The 13,614-nt window shown below is 48.0% G+C and overlaps 1 protein-coding gene across 3 annotated transcripts in view; it reads left to right on the top strand.

Moving 5' to 3' along the window:
• The window catches only part of APBB2 (amyloid beta precursor protein binding family B member 2), a 222,928-nt gene that overhangs the window by 200,848 nt on the left and 8,466 nt on the right, over positions 1-13,614 (top strand). For all 3 annotated transcript variants that reach the window (XM_049790119.1, XM_049790120.1, XM_049790118.1), the window contains 4 exons: positions 6,736-6,850; positions 8,898-8,979; positions 10,797-10,880; positions 12,849-12,964. In XM_049790119.1, coding sequence (XP_049646076.1) covers positions 6,736-6,850; positions 8,898-8,979; positions 10,797-10,880; positions 12,849-12,964 — 397 coding nt within the window. The remainder of the gene's footprint in view (positions 1-6,735; positions 6,851-8,897; positions 8,980-10,796; positions 10,881-12,848; positions 12,965-13,614) is intronic.

Genomic DNA, 13,614 nt, shown 5'->3' with positions numbered 1-13,614 from the left:
AAAGGCACCTCTCAAATCTGTTTTTATTACCAGAATCCTATGCACTCATATACAACAGCATGAGGAAAGCTTTATTCCCCACCTCCCCTCCACAGAACGGTGGACTGCGAGACTTGGTTATCCAAATTTTTTACTAAATACACGTTCAACTATAGGATGTCAGGGCGGCTTGTGGCACACTTTTCTTGTAGGTGGGAAGCCCTGGGTTCTGTAATCCCTGGAACATGAAAAATTAAAGGAAACGTGGGCTCAGTGTTAGACATGGTGTGTAAGGTGAATCTATGTAAAAACCTAAAAAGTGTTTCCCCCAATATCCTCTTTTCCTAACTTCTTCCTTTGAGATGTAAAAACCCACTGGATAGTTGCTTCTGTATCTGACTTGACCTTCTCCCATGGGGAATGGGAATTAGTTTGAATAAAGAAAGGGGTCTGGCTTTGGGCAGAGAGAACACTTGAGAAAGAGAACCAAATGGCTGAGAAAGGCCATGAGGAAAAAGCGGACTAACTCCGATAAATCTTGTGCTGACTGGCTTGGTATTATTTCTCCATTGCTACCCTGCTTCATCAGACCCTTCCACCTAAGGGGTTAGAAAAATGGTGCCTTTGGGGCCGGGTGGTGGCACTAGAGGTAAGGTGACTGCCTTGCCTGCGCTAGCCTTGGACGGACCGCAGTTCCGTCCCATATGGTCCCCCAAGCCAGGAGCAACTTCTGAGCGCATACCCCTGAGCGTCACCGGGTATGGCCCAAAAACAAAAGAAAAGAAAAGAAAAAGAAAAAAGAAAAAAGAAAAATGGTGCCTGGGATGGTCTCATCTACTCATGGAATATTATTTTTATTTTACAAGGGTACAGGTAGAGAACTTGGGTTTGAGCCCAGACATCACCAAAAAAAAAAAAAAATAGAATGCAAATCAGTGACCAGAGAGAGAGTAGAGAGGGTATGATAGGGCTTGCCTTGTCCAAGTTCAAACTCAAGTTTGATCCCTGGAATCATCTATAGTCCCTCAGCATCACTTGGAGCAGCCCCTAAAAACAGACCCAAGAGTAACCTCATCATCCTCTGCAGTTTTTCATGAGACCAAATATCCAGTGCAGGACGTGTGTGCTTATTGCTCCCTCACAGACACCCCGGTTATCACTGCCTCCTGTTGTATTAATTATTAATTATAGAGTCCTTGATGGTGCACGGATGACCATGTACCATCAAGGATTCTATAATTAATAATTAATACTACTGTCCCTTGCTTGGTTTTCTGTTTCTCACTTTTCATATCAGCCTCAAGGCTTGAAGTTTGGTATCTGGGGACATCTGGCTGCTCCCTATCCTGGCCATTGTGCCCAAGCATTTGCATCTGGGCTCTGCTGTCTAGCCCTATGAACCACAAGACCACATTGAGAATTCTGGTTAAGGGACCCAAACCCCAACCTCTACTCATTGCCATGGTTTGCTCCATGCCTCCGCACTTCTCCCTCAAATCTTTCCTTTCCTCCATGTTCCCTCCTCTCACCCTGCAATTGCTATGGACAACTGTTTCAGGGCATTGGGGATATTGGCAGTTTGGGGCCAGTAGGTAAGGCTGCTCCTGAGCTGCCGTGCCCCCATGTTTTCCTGGGGAGCAGGGGAAGCTGGACCAGGAAGACAAGCTGTGCGCCTGCAGTGTCCCCTGAACAGTTCCCTGCATCCCAGGAGGTTATTTTCAGCTTGATTACCTCCCCCGGTTGATCTGTTGCCTGTAAACTCAGCTGGCGTCTCCTGGCCTTCTCGTAACATGGCTTGAAATACACCCAGCGGCACAGGAGAGTTCAGCTAAAATAAGCCCCAAAAGGCTATTAATGGCAGCAGGGTTGGGAAGCGGGTGTGCGTGGGGTGAAGGGGCTCAGAGTTGCTGCGGGTGGGAGGGCGGGAGGGACTGTTGTCTTTCCTGGGTGCTGTATGAATGCTAACGTGCTGTTTCTGCTCTGTTCCCGCATGCCTGCCCGGATTCAGAGAGAGGTAACTTTTCACTTCCTTCTCCCCTCTGTGGTGTTTCAAGTGTCTGGCAAAACCCACCTGCCTTTTCCATGCCTTGCCCCATCGTCACAGCCATTGTTTCCAGAGTAGTGGCACTTTGTTCTGTATGGGGGGGGGGGGGATATGAGCTTTTGCCAATGCTATGCTTGTGTCCCACTTTTCAGACAGAGCAGAAACAAGGGGCCAGGTTTCCATGCTTTCTGATGGGTATGAGTCCCCCCTGTTTGGTAGAAGGTGACAGTATGAATTTGGCCACAGACCTCGGCTTGAAACAAGTTATCTCAGGGTGTCAGTGGGATGGAAATATTCAGGAAACTTTCCTGTATCGTATTAGGAAGCCTTCTATGATTTTTGAAAGAATGGATGTGAGGGGCTTGCTCATTTGGGGTATGCCAGGGCTCTCTTCATTGTAGGAGTCCACTCCAGAGCCAGTGCTGATCCAGCCAAGAGCTGAGATGGCTCTCCCTGTGAATGAAACCAAGGGAAGGAGGGAGCTCGGAGATGAAGCCTTTGTTCCTAAGAAGTTAGATGCCAGCCTACCCATCCCACTGATGCAGTCTATAGCTTTTAGCCCTTAATAAGCAGATTATTAACGTTGAAAGAACATGAAAGAACATTAAGAATGGTGAAAGAACATTTGGAGATATGTTGTCCTTGATAAAATTAGTACTGTAAGGCGCTTGGCAGAGTAAAGGAATGACTGACTCTCAGCTCATTGGTCTTCTCAGGTGCATACCACCATCTAGTCGATTCAATGCCAACCCTACACCCAAAGTGCTGTATTGGTATTGGGCAGGGAGTGGGAATGGGAGAGAGCATGTAGATTGGGCAGGCAATATTTCCAGAATCAAATGACTAGTACAGTGGGTTCCCTTGTACACATCAAATCTTAGTTCTATCCCCAGTTCTGCATATGGTCCCACAAACCCCTTTAGAAGTAAACCCTGAATAACACTGTGTGGCCCCAAAACCCAAAAGAAAAAAAAAAGCCTAGTTGTACACTAACCCCTGTACTATGTCTCTGGTCCTCGACAAGGATTTTTTAAAAACTCATGTCTAATGGGCGTGTATTCCAAGGCTCAGGTGCCCCAAGTCAAATCCAGCCTCCTGGTAGGATGCAGATAATACTATTCTGTCCTGCCCAATTTAAATAGCTGTACTTCCTCCCTGCAGCTTCCGCACATATCGAGTCCCTTAAACAGTCCCAAAACCTTTCTTACCTTTGCTGATGCTCACTTGAGTCATCCATCCCCTTTCTACCTTGGCAAGGTTTCATCTCTACAGCTCAAATGTCACGGGAGCTTGTTCGAACTCTGGGAGCTCTGTGTACAGGCCCCAGCCTGCTTGGTTTTGCAGCTTTGATACCTGGCAAGTCCCAGTGGCTGAAATGTATTTGTGCAAGTTAAATTGAAAATCTGTTTCAGATCAGTCTTAAAATACCTCAAGAGGCTGTAGAGAGAATCCAACCACTGCTTTGGTTTCTTCAGCTGCCCTTACACAATACCATGAACCTCACAGCAAGAAGCAGCACTCAGCCAATGCTTACAGTGCTGGAGGTCACAAACCTAAGCTAGGTCTTCCGGTCCAAGTTCATAGAGCAGACATAGAGCTTCTCTTAGAGAAGCCTGGAAAACATCAGTCGCCTACCTTTTCTAGCCTTCAGAGGTTGCCCACCTCAGTCCCTTTCTTTAAATGATAAAATGTTTGTCTTCCAGGACTAAAGAGATAGTACAGTGGGTAGGGCGTTTGCCTCGCACACAGTTGACTTTTAGGTTCAATCCCCAGCGTACCATATGCCGCCCCCCTACACCCCAGCACGGCCAGGAGTAACTCCTGACCATCACCAGGTGTGACTCAGAAACAAAACAAACACAAAAAAAGTGTAAGTGTTCCTTCCCTTTACAACTGATCCTGCAATCCCTTCTCCCCCAGATAAACCAAGATAACAGCCTAATCTCCAGATCATTACTGGCCCCTGCAGACAACTGTTTTGCATGGAAGGGAAACTACCCAAGCATAGGTATTAAAATATATACCTTTTGGCTATAACTCACTCTGTCACCGCAGGCATTTTCAGAATTCCGGGCTTGGAAAACACAGATGTTTGGGTTTCATGTTTCGTGTTCCTGTGGTTAGACCAGCCGGGTATTTTGTGGCTCACAAAGCAGATCTTTAACTCATCAGAGCCAGGTCTGCCTCCACCGGAGACCATGTTGGGGCTTTTAGTGATGTTAGGGTAACTCAGAAGAGAGAGCAGTAGACTTGTCTCTGCAGCAGGGAGCGGCAAAATGATCCTTTTCTTGGGCATCAGCTGAAACTCCTGAAGGATGTTTCCAGGCTTCTGCCAATATGGAATGACAGACTCTCCACTCTGTGAGATGCCCTATTCCAAGATCTATTAGCCTGCACACTGGCAGTGAGGGGAAAAGATAAGGTGTTTAAAGCAGTTTTCAGACCAACCCACCCAAAGCCAGTGGCTGTTCAGTATCCCTGGGGGAAGATGTGGGTTCCAGATGGCCAACACTTGGCATTAATCTCCCTTCCCTGAGCCAGGAGAAAATGAAGATGAATAGTAATCATCATTTTTAGAGAAAAAAAAGGCTCCTCCTGGGGTTGCATATGAAAGCACCAACCTAGATCCTGAGGTTTATGTCACTGAATGTAAGGACCAAGACCAGAAAGCTAGGATGGGAATTAAGACTCTTGCCTTGCATGCAGCATTGCATCACATGGACCCCTCAACACCTTCTGATCAGACCCTACAGGCCCCAAGCATTACCAAGGCTGTCTGGCTCACCCCAATTACCACAGAGCCCAAGCAGCTTTGTATCGAGTTCATTTCTTTAAACCACTGGCCCAGTTGGCCCAGAATTGCTACAAGGGACCCATTGGTATTCATTAAAACACATTCAAAGGACCAGAGTGATAGTGCAGCAGGTAGGGTGTTTCCCCAGCATCGCATATAGTTCAATGAAACTGCCAGGATTGATCCCTGAGTGTAGAGCTAGGAATAAGTTTTTGAGCACCACCAGGTGTGAGCCAAAACTTAACACACTCACAAACACACAAGTGGGAGCCACCAGTGGCATGCACCAACATCAACATGTGGCAGGATAGGGGAAGTACTCTAGTCTTTGTGTTTTCATCCCTCTGAGGACCAGAATAGCTGGTGAGGGTGAACTAGGCACAGATTCTCTCTGTGGAGCATTGAGTCCTAGGCAACACAGATTCATCCACAGATTCTCTTGGCCCAGAACCTGAGGGTTTAAGTGAGGCAAGACTCCACTGAGCAAGCCTGAGTGGCAACAGGACTAGCAATGAAGGTGGTTCCAGAAATTTTCTAGGGAAAATAATGGGCCAAGATTCAAGGAGGGGGAGTTGGGTTCTCCTCCTGGTGTGGCATGTGTCAGAACATGAGGAAGAAGAGGGCCATGGAATACTGCTGTGGAAGGCAGGCTGAGGTCAGGCTGTCTCTGGAAGCAAGTAAAGGGGCTGCTGGCCTGAACTACACAGTGTAGTGTGTGGGATATACCTGGGGCATGACAAGGCATGAGGTGAGGGTGTCTTTTGTAGACAACAGTGTGTTGAACACTGTCCCTCCCCAAAGGGGTCCAGGATACCATCTTGGGAAAAGCATCTCTCAGTGAAAGACCACCCGTTTCTTCAGTAAGAAAAATAAGCAAAAACGAATCTCTGTGGTTTCTCTCTGCAGAGAATCTCCTTTCTTATAATAGTCACAAAGACTAAGTTGTGTTCTGGAGCTAGAGAGATACTGTGGGGCAGCTGAATTTGGATCCATCCTTGGCACCATATGAGCCCCCAAGCACCATAGTGGTGGTCTGGGAAAGCCCTCGTGGTACATAGGGCCTGTGCAGCATCATGTCCGTGAACCTTTGCATTGGGCCACAGATCCAGCTGGTCAAAATTTACCTGGAGGGTCCCCTGGACCTACTCAAAGCTTGGAATATTCCCCCCAACAATGAAAAAAAAATCAATACAGCTCTGTGACCCAAGGCCAGACAAATCCAAGGCACAGGATTTGTTTTTCACAAACACTTCGGTCTTAAAGTTGCTGCCCACAGGGAGAGATTTCATTGACTGGAGCTTGTTCCCGACAGTGTCCTTCCTCCAAACAGATGCTAACATCTAGCTCCAGCTCTTACGTTTCCCACAGTGCATGAGCCCACAGCAGACTGCTGAGCCCCGAGAAGAGCTTCCCAGACTTTGAGACAGCTGATAGCAGCTCAGTCCACACTGTCATGGGGCCACCTGCAGCCCTGGGTATCCTCATCCTCTGCACTCCTATTCATACAACAGAGCTTATCACAGTGCTTCCGCCATGTCCCCTTGTCATTGAATCGTGCCTGCCAATCCACATTGAGCCCGTCATCACATCACTCTAGTCAGTGTGTTTGCCATTTCCCTAGACAGACAGTTCCTTTCAAATCTACTTTCCCTTCAAAGTAGCTCATGACTCCTTGAGTTCAGCAGACCAAGTCTGAGGCAACTTCAGGTTCCTTTTGTCCAGGCATGAACTCCACTGACTGTTATATGGTGGCTGAGTCTTGGGTAGCTGTTGACATTTCACTTTGATTTGTGTCTTTAACCACCACCAAGGGAGGTTCCCACTGACACGCTGGTGGCCAGCTAGAGTGTGTGAGGGGCAAGCTGGGCAAGTGGGAGAAGGTTCCCCAGCCTTATGGGTACCTGTGTTTTCTTTGCAGAGATTTTGCCTACGTGGCGAGAGACAAAGATACAAGGATTTTGAAATGTCATGTGTTTCGATGTGACACTCCTGCCAAAGCCATTGCCACGAGTCTCCACGAAATCTGCTCCAAGGTGAGTGGGAGCTGGGCTTGGGGTGCCCTCTGTTGGGTCGCTGCTTGATGAGGCATATGTGAAAGAACCAGGCATGAGTAGAGGATAGGGGGCATGTGTGGAGGGCATGAGGCATGCATAGAGAGCAGAGTCACAGAAGAGGCTGGAGGTATGCATGGAGCCCCTGGGGCAGGTATGGAGGATAGGAGCACACATGGAGAGTGGGGAGCATGAGTAGAGGACAGGGAGCATCTATGGAGAACAAGGCATGCTTGGAGGATGGAGCAAACACAAAAGAGAGAACAGGGAGCACACATTGAGAGCAAAGGGGAAGGCATGGAGGGCTGTGTATTCTTACACAAGAAGAGTAAGGGACAGGTGTGGAAAATTGGGCACATGCTTGGAAGACAGGGAGCACTTGTCCAGAGTGGCACTGTGGGCAGACTGCACAATAGGACAGAAGCAGCAGAAACCAAAGCAGTGCAAAATTTCATCTTTCTGAAGTTCAGATTCTCACTGCTGAAGGTGGGGATACACCCCCTGTGGGGTCATGTAACTATGTATGAAACGATTGGCGGTTGTCAAATGTTTCTGGATATGCTGAAACGAAAAATCAGTTCAAAATCAAACACGTCAAGAGCTCATGGTGGTGTTTCTGGCAGTCCTCACCTGTGCACTATATTACTCAGAAGAAAGGGAAGAGGGGCCGGAGCAGTGGCTCAGTGGTAGGGCATTTGCCTTGCACTCGGCTGACCTAAGATGGACCATGGTTCGATCCCCCAGCATCCCATATGGTCCCCCAAGCCAGGAGCGATTTCTGAGTGCATAGCCAGGAGTAACCCCTGAGTGTCACCAGATGTGGCCCAAAAACAAAGAATAAAAAAGAAGAAGAAAGGGAAGAGGAGAGACAGAGTTTAAGCAATGCTGCCAGTGTGGCTGAGCACAGCAGGTTGTTTGCACACTGTGGAATCCAATTACAGGCCTAGCCCTTTTGCCCACACTCCAGAAGTAGATCTAGAGATGGACTGAGCAGAACCTAAGGAAGGAGGAGGACTTCTGTTTTATTTAGAATGTAACATCAAGGGGAAGAAATAATTGCCTTGAGGGGTTATGGAAGGGTGGGTGACATTTTGGCCCCAAGCCCCCCACACGGTACATATTTACTAATAAGAGAGGGACAGGGATGGAGCTCCATGGTAGAGTGCTTGCCTCGTATGTATTAGGGTGTGGATTTGATATCCTGGCATCAGGGGGAAATGGTGAGGAACATTTGGAGGGACGGGGGTACAGAGAGACAGTACAGGAGTAAGTATTCGACCCTTATTCTAATCCCTGGCACTGCATATGGCACCTCAAGCAAAGCAGAAGTGAGTAATCCCTAGACACAAAACCAGAAATAGAACCTGAGCACTGCCTAGTGTGGTCCCAAAGTAAATTTTCCCCCCAAAAAATGATGCATTAAGAATAATAGCTGGGGCCGGGCGGTGGCGCTGGAGGTAAGGTGCCTGCCTTGCCTGCGCTAGCCTAGGACGGACCGCGGTTCGATCCCCCGGAGTCCCATATGGTCCCCCAAGAGGCCAGGAGCAACTTCTGAGCGCATAGCCAGGAGTAACCCCTGAGCGTCACAGGGTGTGGCCCAAAAAACAAAAACAAAAACAAAACAAAAAAAAAAGAATAATAGCTAATAATATCAAGTGCTTTCTCTTAATTCTCTGGCCTGGCATGGATCTTGGGGATTGCAGGGAGCAATATTGCTCTGATCCCCACTAAGTAGTTGAAGCCTAGATACAGGATGGTGGGCAATCTGCTCCTGGCCACCACCCAGTGGAGGGATGGTGGGTGCTGGGGTTTAAAGCCAGAGCCCTGATAAAGTCACCAAAAGTCATCAGGAAGTAGTAGAGGACGTTTGCTCCTGTGCTCTGTGGACTGCAGGTGGATTTGCCTAGAACCAGAAACATTCATGGACCAAGCCCTCCACAATCTGTTTCACCTGGAAATGAATCAACTCACACATTGTAGGGTCTATAACCCCCACATCCAACCCATACTTATGTGTTTTCTATTTCAGATTATGGCAGAGCGGAAGAATGCCAAAGAGATGGCCAGTGGCGTTGTGCGGAAGAGGTGCGGCCTGGACGTGCCTTTGCAAGGTAGGTGGGGCGGGGCTCCTCCCCCAGCACCTCAAAGTGCCAGACCCAGCCTCCTACAGGCCAGAAGGGGCTCCCCATCCCCAGTGTTTGAAGTCTTTAAAATCTTGTTGCTACATGGATGGATCTGGAGCATATCCTGCTGAGTGGGAGGGAAAGACCCAGAATGATCTCTCCCATGTACAGGATAGAAAGAAGCAAAGTGACAGAGTAACAAATGTCCAAAGCACCAGATCCTGAGAACTTACCTGTGGAACTGGGTTTACCAAAGATGGGGACGCTTGGGAGGGTAACCCTGAGACAGTGGTATAGAGAAGTACCTCAGGTGGAGGGTGTAGAGTTGGGGCATTAGATGCATAAAGCCCATTCATTGGCATGACTTCATGGTGCTTCAAGTGAAAACAAAATAAAGCAAAACTCTTGTTTTCTGTTCGTTTCTTTTTGTCTTTGTTTTTGGGTCACACCTGGGTAACACCCTCAGGGGTTACTCCTGGCTTTAAGCTCAGGAATCGCTCCTGGCAGGCTCAGGGGACCATATGGGGTGCTGGGATTCGAACCACCAAACTTCCGCATGCAAGGCAAGTGCATTACCTCCATACTATCTCTCAGGCCCCTAAAGCAAAATTCTTAAAACAACAATGCTTAACTCAGCAAGCCAAGAAGGCTCATGCCTAGGGCCCTTTCTCTGCAGAAATTTATCTGTGGGGTAAAGGCACCGAGGGCTGGTGGACAAGGTCATGTCATTTTAATGTCTTATTAACTCCTGGATGCAGCAAGGAACAGGGAGCAACTATTTATTTTATGTCTTATTTTGGTCTGTGAGCCAAATCCAATGGTGTTCAGGGGTGATTTCCTGACTCTGTTCAGAAGTGACCCCCTAGCAGTGCTCAGGGAAACAGATGTGATATCTGGCTTTCAAACCAGGCTTAGTGGGATGTGAGGCAGCGCCTTCGCTTCTTGTCTCTCTTTCTGGACCAGGACTGGTTCTTGGGGAGAGGGGGCATCATTCCTTACTCTAATCAGGAATCACTCCTGACAGGCTCGTGTGACCACAGGGATGCTGAGGATTGAACATCCAAGGCAACTCCTACCCACTATCTCTCTCCAGCCTCGGAATTGGTTCATTTTATAGATTCTGCCATACCCAGGGACCTGGGGGTCCTAAGCTCAGGCCTGGCCATGTTCTGCCCCCTAGGAGGTCACCAAAGCTCTTCTTAGTGCTCCTTGGGCAGCTACAAGAGCCAAGGGTGGAACTCAGCCTACACATGCCAATATCCATTCTCCCCATTAAGACATTATAGATGCTATATAGAGATATTTAAGACATATCTCTGCCTCAGGGAACAGCTGTTTTCATTAGTGTATAGGTAGAGGGGCTAGGAATAAGCCTTGAGGGGTAGACCACCTGCACCTTTTCATAGGGGTGATACTCTGGGGAGTTCACTGCCCCTTCTGACCATGCCCTTTATACTGATATTTTATCAGCCATCAGCCAGCCCCAGCACATATGATGTCACAGTTGTTAGCACTGGTTTTGAAAGAGATCTTAGCAGATTCGGTCCAGTTCCTGTTTTCCCAGCACATTCCTACATGGGAAGACAGGGAAGTGGGGGAAGTTTCACAGGTCACAAGCAGAGCCCCAATAACCAACCTATATGAAATATGTGTGTGTTTCTGCTAGAATGGTCATGGCTTTTTCCATCGGAAACCCAGGCCTCTCTGGTGGAAACTTGCTGTGTCTTCCCCAGCCCCAGTGATGTCCATTTGAATGCTTGTGTGCAAACCCCTGAAGCCCATCTCTTGCTCTTTGCTTCCTATAGTAGATTTTCCAACACCAAAGACCGAGCTGGTTCAGAAGTTCCACGTGCAGTACCTGGGCATGTTACCTGTAGACAAACCAGTCGGTAAGTGAAACTTGCTGCTACCTGCTAGATGTCTAGAAACTGGAGAGGCATCTGCCAAAAGTAAGGGCTGGGTCCCCCATTCTACCACTTTGCATTTTCCTGGGTCCCTACCACCAACAGAAGTGATTAATTAATGGTCACAATTAAAGCACAGGAGGATATGAACAGAGCTGACATGAGGTCCTCATTGCTGGAAGTCCAGAGATGGGCTCTCCAGTCCTGGGACTGGTGCTCCTGCCTGCATTCTTGTGGGGGTGAAGAAAGGTGTCTTGAGCTTTCATGAACTGACTAGAGGCCGTGGAGGTGGCCAGGAAGATGTCAGAGGTGGGTCCCACTTTGGAAGAGCATCTATTGTTTCCACCGCAGGTCAAACAGTTCCCTTGGGATCCAGCAGTTTTGCTCCCAGATGTGCACCTGGGGAAAATGAAAACCTCTTCCTCCCTGCAGAATGCCTACTGTGAATATTCACAGTAACAGTTTCTTCAAAAGCTAAAACTTGCAAACAGACCCACTGACAAATGACCAAGTACAAGTTCTCACATGCTATTGGATTGTGTTTGGCACTGAGAGAGTGAGAGCTGGGATATACCTTGCCGGCAGGCAGAATGATTGGAGATGTTTCTGAAGGAGTGAACTGCTAGTGAGCTCTGGGACAGGAAATGCCCAGAGCATTTCCTGGAAAAATCAGGGAGACTCCTAAATGAGTGTGTGTGTGTTTTGTGTAGTGGTGGTGGTAGTGTGTGTAATTAAATTTTATTTAGAAGCAATAGGGGAAATTTTCTATGCCCCAAGGGATGTAGAAAATGCCTGAATGGGTGTGTGTATATATGTTTTATGTTTGTGTGTGTGGTATGTGTGCTTAAGTAAATTTCATTCAGAAACAAGGGAAAAATTCCATGTCCCAAGCTAGGATATGGAAAACTCCAGCCTGGAGGGTGCTGAAGTTGTGGGTATCTTATTTAATGTTTTGCTCTGGGGCTGCTCTTAACTTAGTGCTTTAGCATCCCTCCTGATAGTGCTGGGGATCAAACCTGGGCCTTCTGTGTAAGAAGACTGCACCCAGCCACTGGATTCATTTTGGCCCATCAGGTTTCTTTCAGGGGTGAAGAAAATGATTGAAAATAGACTGGTGATGGGGACACATCTTTGTGATCAGACTCTTAGGGACTGATGTGCTTTCACAGCGTAAACCATCTGCTAGCTGAGTCATGGCTCACTCGAGTTGTAATCCTGCCAGCCCCAGAGGAGCAGCTGTGGAAACACCCAGCAAACAGGGCCCATGAATAGTACAGCCTCCTCCTTGACAGGAGCCCCCCACACTCAGCTTTATTTAGATAACAAAATGAGGTGAAGGAAGAATGAGCTGCTGACAAATGCTAGGCTTCTGCTGAGTCCTCTGGGCGCTCAGCTCCCTGCTTAGGCAAATGTTCTTGAGTACTTGTTACTTGAGTACTGATTATCCTTGGGCTAGGAACCCTTGGAGAAGGAAGTAGAACCACAGTCTAGTTAGCCAAGACTTCACACCACAACCTTGCCACAAATGGCTCAAGTCAGATGTCTTTGGGGGCTACCAAAAATAAAAATGAGGGGCCGAGTGATAGCACAACTAGTAGGATGTTTGCCTTGCATCTGGCCAACCTGGGTTCGATCCCCAGCATCCCATATGGTCCCCTGAGCCTGCCAGGAGTAACCCCTGAGTGCCTCCAGGGGTGGCCCCAAAACAAAAAAAATAAAAATAAAAGGGCCGGAGAGATAGCACAGTAGTGGGGTGTTTGCCTTGTACGCGGCCAACCCAGGACAATTTCTGAGCACGAGCCAGGAGTAACCCCTGAGCGCTGGTGGGTGTGACCCAGAAACCAAAAAAATATATAAATAAATAACCACTACTATGTATATTGCTCTTCCTTAGTGATCATTTGAGAGTAATAAAGAGCCTGAAGACCCTTATCCGTTCCCTCCCACCCACAGGGATGGACACTCTAAACAATGCCATAGAGAGTCTCCTGAACTCTTCTGACAAAGAGGAGTGGCCGTCTGTGAACATGAACGTTGCTGATGCGACCGTGACGGTCATCAGTGAGAAGGTAAGACTTTCAGAGGAGGGCAAGAGAGACAGTACAGGGCCCGGAGAGATAGCACAGCGGTGTTTGCCTTGCAAGCAGCCGATCCAGGACCAAAGGTGGTTGGTTCGAATCCCGGTGTCCCATATGGTCCCCCATGCCTGCCAAGAACTATTTCTGAGCAGACAGCCAGGAGTAACCCCTGAGCACCGCCGGGTGTGCCCCCCCCCAAAAAAAAGAGAGACAATACAGCGGGTTGGGTGTTTACCTTGTATGCAGTTCAATTCTCAACATCCCATATGGTCCCCCAAGTTCCACCAGGAGTGATTCCTGAGTTGCAGTGCCAGAAGTAACCCTTGAGCATCTCCAGTTATAGCCCCGCCCCCAAATAAAACAAAATAGAAATCCATTTTCATTTTATTGTGGTAGCAAGGTTTGTAGCGGTGTTAATATTTATGTTTTATCCTCATGTTATTTTCTCGGGGCCACCTACAGTCCTCTGTCCCATCTTGAAGTCCCTTCTCTGCCTGCTCACTCCCCAGCCCCTGCCTGGTAATCTAAGCCAGATTTTTTTTTTGTTTGCTTTTTGTTTTCATGGGTTTTGTTTGTTTGTTTTTTGCATGACCTGCAAGGAATTCCAGTATGTGACAAAGGGAACACCTAGTTTGGAAACT

This window comes from Suncus etruscus, chromosome 16, assembly GCF_024139225.1.
Source record: "Suncus etruscus isolate mSunEtr1 chromosome 16, mSunEtr1.pri.cur, whole genome shotgun sequence".
NCBI classification, from domain to species: domain Eukaryota; kingdom Metazoa; phylum Chordata; class Mammalia; order Eulipotyphla; family Soricidae; genus Suncus; species Suncus etruscus.
The sequence above is the reverse complement of the archived record's forward strand: the minus strand, read 5'-3'. Positions and strand labels throughout refer to the sequence as shown.